At 37.7% G+C, this 19,525-nt stretch overlaps 1 protein-coding gene across 4 annotated transcripts in view; it reads left to right on the forward strand.

Annotated features, from left to right (window-relative positions):
• Nucleotides 1–19,525, forward strand: part of DPYD (dihydropyrimidine dehydrogenase) — a 336,847-nt gene that overhangs the window by 252,403 nt on the left and 64,919 nt on the right. For all 4 annotated transcript variants that reach the window (XR_001876800.1, XM_017827217.1, XM_017827219.1 and 1 more), the window contains one exon: nt 18,721–18,863. Coding sequence is in view for 3 of the 4 variants with exons in the window: in XM_017827217.1 (XP_017682706.1) it covers nt 18,721–18,863 (143 nt within the window). In the remaining variant the exon portion in view is untranslated. The remainder of the gene's footprint in view (nt 1–18,720; nt 18,864–19,525) is intronic.

Raw genomic sequence — 19,525 nt, forward strand, 5'->3', positions numbered from 1 at the left:
AGAGTTAAAGACTATTTACATTAACATATATTTATAAAACAGTGTGGAAAGGGGTGAAAAACAAATATATGCCATAGTACAATTTTAATTTTGTTTTATTATTCCTGTTCAATGTAGCTCAGCCATTAAAAGCCCTTATTTGCATATATTATGTCAGGATTCACAAAGAGTCCTCTGTTTTCCATCGTGTCCTTGCAGCAGTCTGATTTCTCTTAGTGTACTGCCGTCACTGGTCTGTGCAGGAGAGATCAGAGCCCTAATAATAGATTTTTGACAGGGAGCTCGCCTGCTACCTGCCCTACACAAATCCTCACTGTTCATGTTTGCTTCATGGCAACAAAGCAGACAGAAGGAAAATGCCAAGTGCTGAGTTTGAGGTACAGCCCTGCCATAGCTTGACATTTCAGCAGAATAGCAGTTTATGAGATGCATAATTTTTCATCTGGGACTCAGCTGCCATTTTCATAGAAGCTTGCAGCTCATCGACTGACTGGAAGCAGGGCAAAGGTTTACAGCATAGATCAAGGTCTATGTCCTTCCCATAGCTATTTAAAAATAAGTATTATTTTCCAGATAAGGTCAGGGAACTAAGCATATTTTCTCCACTTTTAATATTTTTTAGCTGATTTCATTCCCACAAAGAAAATACTTTACACTTTTAGCACAGGTGCCTTTTGTAGTCAATTAAAAATGATCATAATTGATTTCATTCATCAAAGATTAAATGAGTCCTGGTAAAAGAATGAAGGAGGAGTCTTGACACAGAGCATTTGAACAAAGCTGTGTTTTCACCTCCTCTTACTTTGAAAAAGATCATTCCAAGCTTGAAATGAATGAAAAGTCTTTACTCTTTAAGTGTAATTGGTTTGTGGTTTATTATTGTTACAGATTGGATTTAAATTTTCACATTCATGCACATGTACTTGGGAAACAATTGCAGTGTAGGTACATGTAAGTGAGTGTTTAATTTAGAATTACACATCTCTGTGAGCTTCAGTAACAGTTCACCATGTCAGAGCCTCATATAGAACAATGGTACAGTACATTGGATTAATTAAAGAAGCCTTGCAGAGAACTGAATTCTCAGTATGTCAAGATTTCAATTTTATGTTAAATATTTTCTAAAGGCCAGACCCTTAAATCTCAGGGGCTGTACCAAGCAGTGAGCTGTGAATTTAACCATAGGCTAACTGCTAATGATAAGGAAAAGAGTCCAAGTTGAGGCAGCTGTAATACAGTCATTGGATTAGGCTATCAATCACTCGGTTCCCTGAGGAACAGGCAAAGACGACAAAACAGTGAAAAGGGAAATTAGGAAGGGAGGGCATGACTAGAATGAGATTCTTCACCAAATGTATCTGTTAGTTGGCTGAATCCCCCAAGCATCAGACAGAAATGTCCAGCATTGCTCTCAGACTAAAAGCCAAGTATTTGTCCCAAAGTCGTAGAAAACCATCAAATCATCATTAACTGTTGCTGGTCTGTGCAGGGTTTTAGAAATGCAATCAGCTATATTCTCCTGTTTTAGTAGCCTGTAATTGGGTTAATCTCTAAACTTCTGCTGTCGAACACTCTGAATTTACTGTTTACATCAAAGCTCGTATAGAATATGTACCGTTGAAATAATTAATTTCACAGATGACTGGGGTTTTTTTAATAAATAGATAACTGCTAGGCTATCTAGTCTAAGTCATGGCAACCAAAGGCGCGTGCCAGAAGGTGATTCAGATAAAATCATAAATTCTTCTCAGACATGATATGGTAAAAATAAGAGAGGATGATTGTGGCCTAGGTTGCCCAAGCATGAGTGAAAGAATGTGCAGTTTTATTCTGGGTGCAGGTAGATAAAATGGGAAATCTCTTCATGTAATGGTATGGCTTAACACTATTAAGTAGTGAGTGCTCTCATAGTTAGCATCTTGGGGCCATGGTCTGATTAACAAAAAATGAAAATGAATCTAGAAGGCAAAAGATATGTCAGAACATTTTAAAGCAGTTTGGTGGAGCAGGGGCTCCTATTTAAACCTGCTTACAGTAATGGGTGTAGCTCAATGTACCACAGGCAAAGTATGACCTGATAAGGAGATGTAAGTCAGTCAAGAACGGAAAATTTTTCCTTCTGGTAATATCAGCAAGATTGAACCCATTGGTGTTGTCTTTGTCAGCATTAGTTGATTGTCTTCCTGTGTCTGTCAGGTCTGCAGGAAAAGGTATCTCTTTCTCTTATGGTCACCTCTTCTAATTTTAAGCAAATGCTCACAAAAAAAATCTCAGAATATTTTTGTGTCATGTCTTTTGGAGATTATTGTGTTGAAAACCGATATATTTCTGTCATAAGAAAATTACTACAATTAATTTTGGAGGACATTTAAATATAACTACTTCAATTATCTTATAAATTATTTATTTGAGAAGTACTTGGCATTTAAGAGCTTTTCAGTTTATTCTAACACAGGAATGAAAATACTATCAAGAATTTCAAATAGACATTAATTAAAATAATAAAAATCGAGATAAACTGTGGTGAAGTTTACTGCTAGGTTTGTTTTCCATTAAGTCTCAGCAGCTCTCACAATCTGATTTTGCTCACCTTTCTCCCTGGATAATCATGGGGAAGTCAAATGTCTTTTGACTTTGAAATGCAGCTGTAATGGGGTCTAGAGACTGTGGTGACATGCAGTATAACTCTCCAGCCTTTCATACAACTGAAAAGCTGTTACTCACTACAAAAGTGTTTCTGAACTGTGAGAACTGTGTGCCTTATTGTATCCCAGCAGCTGCTCAGTGACTGGTTAGAAGGGTCACCCTGTCACTGACCAGTCTCTGGCGATCGCTCAAGTTAGAGTTGGGCCAAGTGGATAAGCGCAGAGGAAAGGCCTGACAAAGGAAATACGGTCCCAATTCTTGTGAATACATGTCAGTGTTACAAGCTCCCCGTTGTTGATCATTCATGGCCCATAATTATCCTTCCTGCTGACTTGTTATTCCGTACCCGAATCAACAGTAGGGCTTGTGGTACGAGTGGTACTTGAGAGCGATCAATGAGGCAACTGTCTTCTGTGGAAATTATGAACTGTACTTGTCACTCAGAGCAGAAGTTCTAAATATAATTCTCCCAAAAAAACCCAAGAATCTGGCATAGTTTGTAAACAATTCTGGTTAACAATTTTATCAGCAGAGGTTAAAACTCCTGAGTTTGACCTGGTAAGTCTTAAGCATATTTCTTCTTTTCTATATCTTACTTTGCATATTGATTTGCTCTGGTCACCAAGTGGTATATATTGTCTGTAGAGCCCATCTATATTCAGTGGAGGGCATAATCTCATCTTACCTGTAGAAATATGTTTTTACATTTTTGAAAAAAAATTGCAACACATTTACACATCAAAATATGAGCTAACAAATAAATACAAAAATTACTTCTTATGTAACATTTACTAGCCTGGAGCTTCCTCCTGTTCTTCCTTCTCTCTGTGGGACAGCTGTGCTTGCAGGATAGGCCAACTAACTACTGTTTTCTGTCATCACTATGGGGATATTACCACTGCTGACAAAACACACCAACTTGTGTATTGCGTGCTAGCTCCTTCATCTGGTTCAGTAGCTTTGGTAGCTGTAATGGTTTAGGCATCTTTCTGAGGATGTTGGGGCTCTTATCATTCTCACTACCTACAAAACACTAGATTGATGAGTTCTAGAAATGGGTCAAAAAGTGGCTTGAAGAGAGTTCAAATTACATGAAAGTGTGCTTGCTGGGATTAATCCTGTTGCAGGATATTTTGACAATCAGATATGAGGGTTTAGAAAAAAAAATAATACTTGGAACAACTTTAAACCCAAGGCATTGGTTTACACCTTGCAGCACCAAAAGGATGTACTTACACCATTACTACTGCTGTTCCACTTCCATGTAGGAATAGCCTTTGAAAATTCTACCACTGGTTAGCTGTGATTTATTATGAACCCATAGGGAATACATCTTTATTCACCTAAATCCTGCTAACATTCTGTATTTTTTAGTATCCTGCTTAAATAAGGAATAAATCCTAATGCCAACTTCACACATAAAATACAGAAGACAAAACAGAGCAGATTTGTTTAACTGGGTAGATCCTGGGTTTGTGTTTCACTGGGCATCACATCATCCCTGGTGAATTATTGCCAGAAGCATTTTTAAAAGTACTTCACAACCATCAGAATATTTTTTTATCTTTCAAAAGAATGCATCTAATATATAGTAGTCAGCTAAGGGATCTGCATTTTAGTGTGCCTTTTCATGCAAGCACACCATTGTATAGAATGAGCTATACAAATGTCCTGCTCCTGCTCACACACAGGATGTACAAACAGATCCTACAAAATCTTTCAGGGAACCTGCTGTAGGAATTTAGTTTTCCAATTTATGATCAATTTGCACTTTCTGCATTGTTGGGTAATTGAAATTGTCTGCCCTATTAACATGCACTGTATAACCCCCTTTACTAAGTTCTGTTTAAATCCCGAAAGACACTCGTAGTCAGGGATTGAACCACTGTTATTTGGGTTAAGTGAGAGCCAAAGGAGAACTGTTGAGCACAGTGTCCCACTGTTTCAGAATGAGAAATATATTGCAAATATATAGAGAGAGTGTTTTTGATGACATGAGGTCTGTCCATAGAATATGTGGTACCACACTTGACTCAGCACTGAGGTGAGACTGATACTGTGAAGAACTTTCTTACTGGCAGCTCAAAATAAGGAGAAAGCTGAGGGGGTTTCTGCAAGCAGGCATGTCAATGAGGACACAGTTAACTGTGTTACGGTTGTGTCTGTCCATTCATATATGTTTCATAGTCCTATTGAGTGACCTGTTCGTTTTCAAAGGAATATATGGTTACTCCGGTCCATATTTTGGCTGGGCTGAGCTCCTCTTACTTCATGTCAGTTATCACTGTGCTTACACTGTTAAGGCCATGTCAGCAGCCCATCTATTTGAATACCCCAAACTTGGTAATATTTTCACCAATTTTTGCATATATACCCACTCAAGAGCTGCTTAGCTTTTAACAATGAATACTCAGAGAAATCTTCTCATTCCAGGCCCTGATAAACTGTGTGCATCAAAAGAACTTGCAGAGAAGGTATTGCCAAATAAGGCTTTTAACAATCTGGGGTTTTTTGGTATAAATTGAGCAGCTTCTTCCGAACTTACTGAAGGTGGGATTTGAAGAATTCAGACCTCCAAAGAGGATCTGGTGGCAACTTGTTTTCCTCAAGAAATATTTTGGAGAAGTGTGCTGTGTGGTACATTCTGGTTTATTGGTATAATGGAGAGATTGCTTGCATCTTTGTTGTTTATAAAAACACTCTAGAGGATCAGTTCTTAGCAGGTATCCAGAGAGGAGGTAAACCCTGCCAAAGGTAGGGAAGTCACCCGAAGACTTGATCCATCTTGTTGAGGGGAATTTTAGGATGAAGTTCTTTCCTACATGGGACTGGCACACAGATTTCTTTCTGATGTGTTTCTTTTTTTTCAGCTTACTATTTACAGCTCTGAGGACATCCTTTGCTTACTGTTAAAAGTCAGATAGTGTGGAGTGGTAAAAGGGTCTTTAAAAAAAAAAATTGTCACTCTTACACTCTCTTTTCCAAACTTAGACTTTTTCTAATGCTATTTCCAAGGTCCTTTTCTATTTCTTTCTCTTTCTTACAAATGAGACTCACTGATGTGAAGGCTTGCTGGGCACAGAAGGTGGGCAGCAGTGGTGCTCTCTTCTGCTAAAGCTACCTGCATTGCCCTCCTGAGCTGCCGTTACTACCACAGTACGTCTGTGTCCGAGATTCCTCTGGGGCTGTCCCCAGAGAGGCCAAGGGCATGCTAAGATGCATACAGTAGATGTGAGCAGATGTGCTAACCAAGTACAGCTGAGGGTCAGGCACTTCACTAGGGGACTCTAAGCTTCTACCTCATCACTGTAAGAAGTCAGGCATTCTCAGAGGTGACTTCCTCTCTCGCTCCATTGACTGCATCAGAAATTGGAGGTTAGTGTATTCATTACATAGGTACTAGTGTTAAATGCCTAGGACAGTGTGTGCCTACATTTTGTGCTGAAATTCCAGTGGTTAGGCAAGTAAATGATGCAGATTTTAGTGGTGCAGCCAAGATTTCTCTTTTTGAAAGCAGGGGTGTATATTATTTTGTCCCAGTCCATTTTGTAATCTAATGTCACAGGAGAAAGTGATATTTTTAAGCTTGACATTAAAATAACTTCCAATCAGTTGATGTAAAGCATCTGGTGTTTTCCTGTGTTTTAATAAGCCCTAATAACAGCATTGCAATCCCTTAATGCTGTTTCTCATATTCTTGTTACAGTAGGTATATGACACACATCTTCTGGTGTAAAAAGCTCAAAACAAATTTCAGCAATTTAATCTCAGTGTTAGAAAAAGGATCACAGCAGCTGCTATAATATTTTGTATTTATGCTAGTTTTTGTGAAGATTCATGACATGCTCCCTGGAAGCTAAATATTGACAAGCATGCTTTGGCAAGCAAGATCAAGCTTGGTGAGTTAGCACAGCTCAAGTCTCTGCATTGACACGGTAACCCAAGTCTGAAAACTATTATCCTACACCATTTATTTTGTCTTTATAGGTGATACTGTCCACTTGAATTAGGGATTTCTGCTGTATTTTTAATACTGTAACTGTGGATTCATATTTGATTTAGGACTACAGAACATGCAAGGTTGGTCGTACATCTATGTTTGATGACATCTTCAGTAGTGTATTGTGTATAGAATTACACATGACAGCATAAAACCTTCATGATTTGAAACCTACAAGCCAGGAGTAAACATTGAGTATAAAATAATTTTAAAATCACATTTATCTTTTAAACTGTAAAATATATCATGTCCTAAAACTGTGAGTCTATGAAAGCTATTGATCAAAAGTGAAGTTTGGGCATGTATTCATTATGGGAAGTAATTTAGGATATTAATTTTTATTTGTGTTCTGTAGGTAAAAAGAAAAATCCACTTCTTTACTAATTGTAGGTGCACTGTGTTTATAATGCTTGCAGTTTACTTTTTGAAGTTCTGAGTAAAGAACGTAAGCCTATTTGGGATTCTAGTAAATTTGGCGTATACACTAAATTGATTACCAGATGCATTGTGCAACATATGGCATTGTACAGCCTTTGTGTGCTTCATAGTATTTTCTTAAATTACCAGCATTTGTTTTGATTCCAAAAATGGCACTTGTCTCGGCTCTCTAGCGCTTTGAACTTAAATGCTGGCTTTTCAGTGCTGAACAGATGTGCTAGAGTTTCATATGGAACATTTATGCTTTTGTGAGTCTTCCTCTTTGAGTTTTCCATACACAGTATTATGTCAGTGATGGCTCATGCAAATTGGGTATCTTCATTTTCATATGTACATTGACTGAGTAAAATAACCTTCAGAATTTCTAATAATTCTGCATGACCAAGAAAAACAAGGAAGCAAACCACTTTTCCCAAAGATACTGCCCCCAGTGTGAATCAATTCTCTCAGTATGTTTTATTTTAGATTAGAGAGAAGCAGGAAGGAAGGAGAACATAATTCCTTTGTAGGTGATAGCAACAGTCAACAACAGTCCTGTATGCTTCTGTGAACACCCATATTCCCATGCTTGAGACTGTGGTGTGAATGGGCATAACAATTCATCCATGGAAACACACCAAATAAGGTGCTTGGGACATTAGTATGTAATTTACTTCTAAGAGGAGACTGCTTGAGTTGTTTTACAAAGCATACTTTTAAAGGTATCCTTTAAATTACGAACAGTTTTAGAGAAATGGGTAATAGGACATTCTGGGACAAGAGACGAGGGATTTGTGACCAGGAGGGCCAACTCTTGCCTCTTCTGCTCAGGTGGAATTACTCTCTTGACACAGATATCCAGGCCTCCACTTGCACTCTTTTTTCTTCTGGGAGAGAAGAATATTATACCTTTGTAGAGCATTTGGTTATCCTCTCCTAGGAAGGCACTGTCTAAGTGCCAAATACTGCTGATGTGTGTTTAGCAGCAGCAGTGTGTGTTCTGAACAGTATTTTAAAATCAACAAATACTTTGCGAGCCCCTGGCTTTCTGTTAATTGGCCTTTACTTTGATCACTGAAGACCAACAAATGCAGTTTAGGAGTTGTGCTGATACCATTTTTCTTCAGTGGAAGCTAAGGGGATGAGTAAGTACATAAATTAAGTCACTTACTCACCCTCTGCGTTGCCCTCATTGGATAACAATTAAAGTGATCTGACAGAGCAATGCACTAAATTCCCTTGCATCCCCTTATGTTGCTCTGAATCCATCAAACAAATTATTATTTAGGGCTATTAATGCTGTTATTTTTTATTAATGCAGAAAACAGAATTATGATATGGGTGTATAATTTCTTCTTGAAATCAGCACTGAGTTGTGTGACTGGTCACAAGCAGGACTGATATAACCATATTTTAATTACCAACTCTCAATTATATATCCAATGCTAGTAAAGGTCTCCACAAATAAGGTTCGTGTTTCCTCTATGCCACAAATAGTTTACACAGTATGGAAAAGCTATTGTTTTGCTTTCCATTAAGGCACCAACTCTTCAGCTTTCTGTACATTCTCAGCTAAATAAATGGCATGAAATTTCCTGTATTGGTGAAAGTTATTAAAAAGAAGGAAAAGAAGAAAAAGCTTTTCTTTAAAATTGTCATCCGCGCGCAGTTAAGGCCTCAGCTAAAGCCAAGGTATCACCTCTGTTGGAGTGGGAGGGCTCTTTTCATTTATGGAAATCTAAGGATTATCATGTAAATTTCATTACAAAAATCACAGAATCAGAGAATATGCTGAGCTGTACAGGATCCACAAGAATCATTGAGTCCAACCCTTAGCCCTGCAAAGGACCATCTGCAAGATGGTCACACCATGTGCCTGAGAATATCACTCAAATGCTTCTTGAACTCTGGCAGGCTTGGTGCTGTTCCACTGCCCTGGGGAGCCTGTTCCAGTGCCCAGCCACTCACCGGGTGAAGAACCTTTTTCTAATATCTATCCTAAAAAATACAGAGTATAGAGAACTAAATATTTAGAAACTTATACACCTATGAAACCGTAATTATAAGAAAGTGTTCTTGCGTAATGTGCACTGCATGTCTGTAATACAGTGTTTTAATGTCTACAGTACTTATGAGCTGAATATTTCCATTATTACCGCTCTGTGAGCAACTGTTATTCTTGAAACTGGTTGATATTTAGGAATAAAAGCACTTTTATTATGTGTTGCCAACTTCTGAGGACCAATCTTATAACATACGGTGCCTTCAAAGGAGTGATGATACCTCCTCTTTCTGGAACTAATCACATCTGAAGAAAGTGAAATGGTGAAAACATTGTGGTTTTTTTCTGGAAAACTTTCATTGCATTGTAGGCTATTCTGCTACAAAATGATTTTAGTGTTTTATCTGCCAAAGGTGACAAGAGGAGAAGATAATTTTACAGGAAGAGAAATGTTTGAATATAGGCAACTAGCACTGTGCAGTGGCTTGGCTCGAGGCAGTGAATTTATTTGTGAGTTGATGAAACTGTGGGCTCAATTTTTCATTGTCTGGGTGCAAAACAGTCTTGTGATAGGGTATGCTGGTTGCAAAGTGTTCACTAACCTTTCATTAGTTTATTTTGTGGGTTTGTGCTCTGTCCAGACTAGCAAACAGATCTGCAATTTCAGGGAAGAAAAAGTACGAGAAAAAGAAAAGAGAACTCCCACCAACTGTTTATCTTCTTAAGGCCACACTGTCTTGTTAGGGCCTAGACAATCTCTAATCATGCTTTTAAAGTTTTTCAAAGCAGGAAAGCTGTAAGAAAACATTACAGGGAAGTTGGCAGTAAATATTGCTCAGAGAGAACTCAAGATCTGTGGAGTTTTTGTTATTTTGTGCCTTATTTAAATTTCTTCATCTTCATCCTGCCTCTCTCCCTTAGAGACTGATCTGTAAAGGCATAGTGCCCTCTGGCTCCAAGGAGAACTACCGGAAAATGGGAGCTTCTTGTGCTTTTCTCCCAAAATAAAGCAGAGAAAGAAACTAATGCTAGCTTAACACTGGCATATAATGTAATGTCTGAGCTTGTCTTGTAGGAGCAAGTTCAGATGCTGACACTAATCTAAATGCACCAACATGAAGTTCCCAATGACTATATTTTTACTTTAGAGACCACCTTAAAGTTGGAAAACTGCTTCTCCAAAGACCGTTCAGATTCTCTATTAAAATCAATAAGGCAGGTCTTGGGAGCTGAAGAATCCTTCCAAGAAACTGTTTCAGCAGGATAAAGTGAGAACCCAGATGTTCTCTAACTCATAATTTGGTCACCAGATTATAACTGGCCCTGCAAAAATCACATCCCATCCAGCCTTCAGTATGAACAGCTCTACTTTTTGCTCTTGTTCACATGAATATTTGTCTGCCCAGATGCTTTTGTGCCAAACTCCAAAATAGCAGTGAAATTGTCAAAAGCCCCCATGTTTTGCTTCTTTTCCCAACCCTACTCTGGTAGCAGCAGCTTGCTTTCTAAATATCTCAACAGACTCTGGTATGGCCCTTCTTTCCAAATGATGATACAGCCCACCAACTTACAGACACATGCAGATCCCCATGAACAGTCAAGATAGGTAGTTTCTATTTATTGCTGGGAGGAAAAAAAGTGTCAAATAACTTCCTACTCATCCTATGGCAAGCAGAGTAGGGCTATGTGCTTCAGCTACCTTAGGTATAGCTATCAGTTCTCCTACTCTTGGTTGTGTGAGTCTTGAGAAATGGGAAGTGTTGAAATAAATGGCTATGATACACACAGTGTTGAAATAAACATTTATTTTAACACATTGTGTGTGATGAGCCATTTATTTTAACACTTTTCACTTGAAGTGTTGAAATAACAGGTTTTATCAGGGGACGTGTCATCCACTGTTTTATGTATATGTGAATATGGAAATACGTCTACTGAGTGTGCGTGTATATATATATATACTCACACAGATTATATGGATATGTAATAATAAGATGGTAGATGTGTATGTAGACATTACTGTACAGGCAAATACAGTGTTTTCTACTCAAGTGGAATGATTCATTTCACAAGAATTTGTATTTGTGACATTGTATCTTTAATATATTTACGTATCTATAAATAGATCTAAATATATTTGTACCTTAAATTCTTTATTGCTAGATATAGCAATGGGATGAGATAGATAAAATAGATGGGCAAAATAAAATAGATAAACCTCAAAATAGGACAAGGATGAACTTGAGTTGTGTAAAGGGAGAAAGAAATACTTTATTGAGCTTTCTAGTTATCTAGACCTGGTTACTATAGTTTGCTATACTTCAAGAAGTTCTGCTTCCCTTTCTGTAATGAACTTCTTAGGCAAGTGGTTATTAAACAACATAAGGTATTCATCAGGTTTTGTAAATAACGTGAAAAGTTGTTGTACTGCATTTTTCAGTCTCTTTTTTTTATTTAATACAGTATAGGACCCTCTATCCCCTGCTCAGCAGCCACTCACTAGTCTTCCAGTGTGTTCTTAGATGTACTAAATTGCCTTTTTGTGGTTAGAATTATCTATGTACTCAGGTACTGGGACAGACACGTAGACATACACACACATTCTGGTAGCAGGGTCATGTTGATCATGGTAGTTGTTGTTATGGAAGTTAAAACCAGCTCAAACAAAGGCAATGCTGCTGAGGCTGACAGGGGCATGGCTGCCTTTGAACAAATCTGTAAGCTTCTGTGTAAATAGCCAGAAACATTTCCACTAACCCGTTTGGGTTAAACACCTCTGTCTCTGCATCAAAATAAATGGGCCATGAGACCTACTGTGTCATAAAGTGAAGCACTCACATCTTTTGAGGGGAAGAATTGCCCAGCAGAATTGGCAGGAACTCCTTTGCCCCTCTGTGATGGCTGGAGTGTTCTTGTCTGGTAACTGGGCCGTATTTTTTAGATGGGCTGTTGCTTGGCTGTTATGCTGGTCCTATTCGTGTGTCTTTTCCCTTGTATTATGTTGGGAGCATACCTTGGGTATTAGCACTACCTTTATTACCTTTTCACTACTGTTGTATTGTTATTTGTTTTATTAGATTAGCACTAGCACTCTCTTGGTAAAAGGCAAGGTTTGTCGTGGCCAGGGGAGGAGTGCAGTGGGAACGGTGCCAGACCTCCTTCGGCAGCACAGGGTGCACAGCTCTGCCGCTCCAGAGCAGCTGACTCAGGCTCTGAGTCACAGTGGGGAGCAAGAGCAAAGCAGTTAAGGCAAGGAAAGGGCACACTGAGCCAACCCAAGAACATGTAAAGCATGCTGTCAGACAGTTTCCAGCTTCAAGTCAAACCAAAGTAGAAAGCGTGAGTGAAATTAAATAATGAACATTTGATAAATTGCAACAGAAAATGCTTTGCTTGGTTTCATGCTGATGACCAGAAGTATCGATTTTTGGTGAATCTGTAGTTTTCAGTGAGAGAATGGCTTTGTTAGGAAACATTTAACCACTTCTTGCAGCACCCACAAAACAATTTGTATCTGTCCTCTTGATTTTTCCTACTGAAGTTTGATATGAGTGACAATTCCCCCAGGTCTTCCTGGATAAATAATATTTACAGATAAGAAAAATTTAATTTTTCCCTCTCTCTTACTCTGATTCTAGCCTTTTTTAATTGAGAGAAGTCTCTGATGACTACTAAACATTTATTGAATGAGAAGTCTGGTGATTTTATGAACTTTCAGCTGAAAGAACATAAATAATCATTCATATTAATTCAAAAATGGTAAAAATAAATCCAAAAAAAGACACTGATTTTTCTCTGTGGTTATGGAAGTTCCACCTCTTTTTTTCTGTTTGAGTACTAATTTTTTTTTTAAGGAAATATGAAGCAAAATTATTGCCTCTCTTTTCCAGTCACAGGGTGGGACTCAAATCTGTAGGTATCCCAGACGGAATCACATGAGAAGTAAGCTTTGAAATTAAAAGGAAGTGGGCAATAGTTATGAGAGAAACTATTAACACACTATCAGTTTGGCACGATAGCCATGATACGCTAAGAAAAATGCCGTCAGTTGATATGGTTTCAAGAGCCTGCTACAGCCGACTTAGGAAGAAATTGTTTCAAATCTGCAGAATCATTAGCTTTATTCTAAAGTCTTGTGGCAAAGTCCTGACTTCTCTGCAGTCAGCAGAACCTTTGCCATTTATTTGGAAGCGTTGATGTCCCTTCACAACTTACAAATGAAACATAAGGAAGCCATTGCTTTGAAGAGGTAGGTTAACTGATGCAGAGACATCCCATAAAAGGAATATTCTCTCAAATGCTCCATTTGGTAGGTGAATAACTACAGGTTTTGCTTGGAAATAGCCAGAGCCTGCATAACTAGTACATTATTGCTAGTGATTTTGGCAAATGGTTGTTAATGAATAATAATGGACTGAAGAACTGACTAGGCAGGGGAATAGGTAGGGAACAGTGAAAAGAGTCATCTCTGGATCCTGAGAAGTGCTGGGCTGTCACCACTTAGCTGTGTCAAGGTCCATCTTGCACTTGGTTTTTGGGAATTTCCTATATTTTTTAGTGCTCCAAACATTGTGTGTCCCATTTGCAGACCTCATAACAGCTGTGGATGGTCTTTCTCTCTAAACACGTCTGTTCATTGAGTTTTCTTCTGCATATAAATGTGTTCTCTGGTCATTTTGAAGGATGTGTCTGCTACACTGTTTCATTAAACTGCCGCGTTATCGGGTAATTGTTTAAACATAATGCCATAGCACTATCAAAAGGAAAGGTGAACTAATGGCATTTGCAAATGTCAGGGATTATCTTAACACTTTTATTATAGTTTATAAAAAGTAGGTTCAGGGCATTCCATGGCAATTATTTCCACAGAAATTGGTTATTTAAATAAATTGCTAATTATCTGGATATGACAGTATTGAAAACCCTGCTAATGAGTTATTTGATAAGTGCAGCTTATGGTGGCCACCTACAGGTGGGAGAGAGAAAGAACGTGTGGACTAGTTGCAATCAGAAGGAATGCTATGCAGGTGGATTGTGTATAACCTACATGTTTCCCTGGACTGTTTGCAAATACCAGTTATATAAAGTACTTTGATCACCAGTATTAGGCAGCATATACATTATGCAGAAAATGTCTTAACAAAGAATTAGGTTTTCTGGTTTTTTTCTTCTGAATCCCCAAACTTTCTTACCTAGTTACTTCCTGAAGCATTGAATTGATCATCTACAATGCCTGAACTTTCCCAGATCATTTTCCTTCTGTAGTGCTTTTCACCCAAGTTTGGGGTTTGCTGTCATTGGCTTCTTTTGTCATTAGCTTTATTAATTGTAACAGTCAGGGAGATAACCATGTCAGTTTTCTTCCAGGAGAGTATCTACAGAGGGAGGAAAGGTGATGTTGCTCGGATTTTGGGTGTTTATATTTTTTTAGCAGCACAGACTTTAGTGGTGATTTATTAATCAAAAATAATGTATCAGCTGGGGGTTTTTTGTAATATTTAGACTTGTTGGTTTAAATCTCATATTAATTTTGTAAAGAACTGCAGTGTAATATAATATAATGTGAATTAAAAAATAATTTTACTTTACAATGCACAGAATGGGGAGAATTATGATCCAAATTAATTTTTATTCCATCTAGTAACCATAGATACCAAAATGTGGTTTTAGGTGATTTGCTATCCAAATGTATGAGAGTTTGCTTTCCTTTAAAATCTGTTTCTCTTGTTGATGGAGAGTTTGATAAAGACCATTGAGACTGTTTGGATTGTTTGAAGATTCAGGCTCCATATTATCAGTCTGAATTGATTCACTTCCGTTCTGTTAGCTGTTTTTTCATGGACCTGGATCATCTTTACTCAAAGGCCCCAGTTAGAGAGCTGCTGCATATATGTGTTGAGAACTATTACTAAACTATCACACTGGTCCAATGTATTGCAAGGAAGAATGTAGCCCAGTATTCAAGATTTCTGAGACTATTTTTTTCTCCCATTGGTGGATCACTGGGATCAAGATGATCTGAATTGTTTCTGCTGGGAACTTCTAAAGCTACTGGGTTGCCTGAAGTTTAAAACCAGGCTTCTTGAAGAAGACATTAAGTTTGGCTCTCAAGCCTCAACATAGTGAACATTTTTGATGTTTAACAAGACTGAGTCCTCTGGGGACTCCAAGGACATATGAAGTCATAATAAAACATGTGTCTTCTGGCATTGGTAAAGGGTTTCTTACTTCCAAAGGAAAAATAAACAGTCAAACAAATAAGCAGATATAATGTCTCTCATGAGTTTATCATCAGACTGCTATCCTCAGTAGACAAGGGCAGCTCTGCCTACCTGTGCTGATCTGGGAGAGGCGTTTGATTGATGTATGTTCTGCTTCTCCTTCATGTTGTGTTTTGCCTATTGGATTGCTTTGACTGCAGTCTCTGATATTCTGAAAAATCTGACTTTTTATTAAAAAGAAAATAAAGCCAAAGCTCTTTGTTTTAAGGCAAGAAAAAGTTAAGGGACTTTCACATCATGTAGTTTTTCACTATTTATAGCTTTGTATAGTAGCAAATATTTTTCCATGATTCATGAGATTTGGAAGAGTAGTTTTCAACACAGAGTAGCATGTCATCTTCATGAGGTATTTCTCTGTCTTTCATTTTTATATTTCACTCCTGTGCCTGAGATCTGGATAAATGGACTTTGTTTATTAAATCTCATTATTTTACAGCAAGGTAAATGATAGCCATATCTAGCATTTGGTAGCAGCTGTAATGCTTCTATCAAGAGAGTACCATATCAGCAGTTTCCTCAGCTACGGGTGCTTAACTAGTGGAATTACAGGTCCCAACATGTCAAAGTAGGTGGTAGATGCTTATCTTTTAGTATGTGAGCTGTCTTTCAAATGCATGCTGGATTTGGACCTCAGCTTCTTAAATACCATAGGATTTATCAGACAACATTCTGCAAATTCGCAGTACTACTTACAGGTCCTTTAAAGTTTGGGATTAAATCTCCTTTATTTCAGCCTTTTAAAAACTCCTTCTCCACAGATCTCTATAATTGAATTTATTACCTTCCTATGGTACTCATACGAAAATGCAAGAAAATAGAGACTGTAGGTCAAATCAAGTGTTCATTTGCTTTCTTTTTTTTTAATTGCCTATTTTAATAGCTTGGCATCACTATTGTTTGTTTTCTTTTTTTTTTTTTTGCTTTAATCTGAAAGGTTGTTTCACTATTACAAGCAAATCACATTGTATTCCAGACCAGCTGCTTTTGTTATGGAGGGGGAAGCTTCTGAACTGTTGATCAAAAAATGTATGGGAGAATGGCTACACCTTATGTTGTGCTTGTTTTGTATGCTGTAGACTAATTAAAAAAAAAAAAAGCTGGGATGAATGGTGACACCTTAGTCAACCCTCTGATTGTCATTACAGCCATTTATTTACTCTCATCAAAAGCACTCCTGAAATGTTTTTAAATTCATTTGAGTGAATTATAAATGAATGGAATACTTTTGCAATCATACCAATTTATCACTAATTTACTAATCACCAAATGTAAGTAATAACTCATATTATGAATATCAAGTTCAGCTAGTACTAAAAAGTACCTGTGTTCCATAATAAATTCTAAGTCTCATTGCCATCTCTGCTAGACTTCATGAAATCACATGCTTGATTTCTTTGGGCTGAATGAAGACCTTTCTGATTACCTGTTGTGCTTAAACCTTAAATAAACTGACATTTGCTCCTTTTCTTCTATTGGCCATTGTACAGAGACAGTCATTTAAGTGAGAAGGTGGCTAATTTAATAATACTAAAGAAAGGAACAATTATATTCTGAAAATATTTTCTTGTGTAGCTCTTTACTACAAGCTGTTATTAAGGTCAAGGGTCTATAAGGCTTTAAAACTGATTGAATGCAAATTCTAAAAGTTACATGGGGGTTAAAAGAGTATAAACATTCATGCCTCAAGGCAGATGTCAGGTTTTAACTCAAGCAGATTGGGAAGAAATTTCCCTCTAGCTACATGATTTCGGAGTTATTAGTGCCTGTATTGTTTCACCTTTCTAAAAAAACAACTACCTCATCACAGTGAAATTCTGGAGCAGCTGTGTCATTGGCTGAAAGCAATACAACAAGTCTGATGCTTACTTCTAGCCTCAATTTCAAACACTGATATTTGAAGAATTTCATGAACTACTGTTTTTTGATGAGATTATTTTCAATGGTTTTGGCTGTGTAGGGTGTGTTTTGGCCTGTATGCCTTCCAAAAAGCTTTATAAATAAACCCATCAGACCAAACAGCATGGTTTCCATTTTTCTTTTTTTTTTTTCCTCAAGCATTTCTCTAAGACTGGACTATTAATTCTGTCAAAATATTTGCTCTTTGGACACTTAACAATCATCCTCTTTCGGAGAATCATTCTGTTCTTTTCAAACATGTTACAACCGATCTAGCTCAAATGACAGCAAATATTCATTAGTGTCCTATGGAAAGTTCCTGCTCAACTCCAGCTCCTTTTTTGTGATATTTTCTGTTGTGGTCTTAGATTCTTTAAAGCAGTTTTAGTGAGATTTCCAATTTTTATTACTCAGGCTCTAGTTTTCATGAAAACACACCAATGGTGCATCTTGGGTTTGACTGTCCATTTATGCACATGAAAGTTTAGTTGCTGTTACCTAATACAGTACCAAGGGAGGGGTGGGGGAAAGATCTGACAGCCACAGCCAGACAGTTCCTCTAGGGGTGATGTGTCTTGCCCTTCCAGTACTGTATTGTTGTCCAATGATGACATCAAATTATCCTAAAGGTTCATTAAATTAAGTAGGAATTTTAATATTCTCTACAGAAATCCCAACTAGCCTAAAAAAAAGGTAACTGAAAGTGTCAGCTATCTGTCTATCCATCATCTCATAAGCAGCATCTGTATTTTAAATACTTGCATACCACCAATAGAACATAGCAAAAAAGACACATTGCAGACACAGTGTATTGGGACTTTAATCATAGTTCCTGTAAATATAGCAGGGAGTTTTCTGACTCAACCTCTATATACCATTTGAAATGCAAGCCCCAGTCTTGGAGATACTACCATAAATGAATATAGTTTATTCTTTTGACTATTATGTTGATTGTTAAAGGGGACTTACATAAAGGATTATCTGAATTTACAAACATCCAGAGGGGAAACAAATAAAATATGAAATTTCAAGTGCAGTGAAATGGTACTTTTAAACAACTTTTAGTTGGACATAAATAAATGAGGTTTTTACTCTTACTTGGACAACATGTTTATCTATGTTCAAAAAATCAACCTGATTCTTCATGTAGAAACATAAATCTCTTTGTCTAGTGTACTGTGTGGTAAAGTATTGCTTTCTGTCTCAGACATGTTAGTCTTTGTTTTGAGCACAGCTAAAATGTTTGAGCTAGCTTTGCAGTGTTCATCCAAATGTTTCTGCCATTTTCTGTATTTCAGCAAAATGCATAGTGCTTTACAAGTATTGATACCATTTGAAACCCACTTGGTTTCAGTTTATGAATGAATATAGCCTCTGCACCTCAGATGTTAGTTCCTCATGTTCCTACTGTGAGGGATGTGCAAGTTGCATCAGGGTCTGTTCTGACATTGCTAACAAAATGTTCTGGTTTTCTGTAGGAAATGCTATCAGGCCCATCGCCCTCCGCGCAGTGTCTGCCATAGCCCGTGCTCTCCCAGGATTTCCCATTTTAGCAACTGGAGGCATCGATTCTGCTGAAGCTGGGCTTCAGTTTCTACACAGTGGGGCTTCTGTTTTACAGGTATCTCTTCTTTCTTTGAAACATTAAAATTGAAATAACTGTAATGAAGATCACAATATATCTTCCTTTCAAACATTCGAATAGTGGGGGATTTCTACCACTGAAAGGAATTTTCATGTTTTTAACTTTGTGCTTCTTGCTAAGAGACATTTATTTCACATGGAGGAGGAGTTGCCAAAAGAAAACTTTGGGTGTTGCAATACCAATCTGGGAAAAGGCTGGCCATGAGTTTGTTACCACTTTTTATCTCTGACTTCCAGGATTTAAAATTTAAACATCTCTCTCATGTCATACAAACAAGGTTGACACAGAGTTAAGCAAGAGCTACCCGTTCTTTCATTATTCTCAGGGTTTTTTTCTGCAGAGCCTTCTCAAGGGGAGAGGGCTTTCAAAGAGTACTACTTTGGTCTCACAGAGAGCCCATTTAAAGTAACTCCTGTTGGTCCAGGCATCTGTGTCCCTTAAGCCTATTTATTGAAACAGGAGGTGTAGAGCTGTATCTCTTGCATATGGTGCTGGCATTGCACTGAAGCGAGGTGTTAGACTGCATACAGTAGTGGAGGCTGATGGGTTGTTTTGAGGTCCTGGCCAGACTGGCATGGTTAGTTAGTCCCTGTCATGGAAGGAAGCATTGGTGGCATGGTATTTTGAGCACCAGAAAA

The sequence above is a fragment of the Lepidothrix coronata genome, unplaced genomic scaffold, assembly GCF_001604755.1.
Source record: "Lepidothrix coronata isolate B3197 unplaced genomic scaffold, Lepidothrix_coronata-1.0 Scaffold136, whole genome shotgun sequence".
NCBI classification, from domain to species: Eukaryota; Metazoa; Chordata; class Aves; order Passeriformes; family Pipridae; genus Lepidothrix; species Lepidothrix coronata.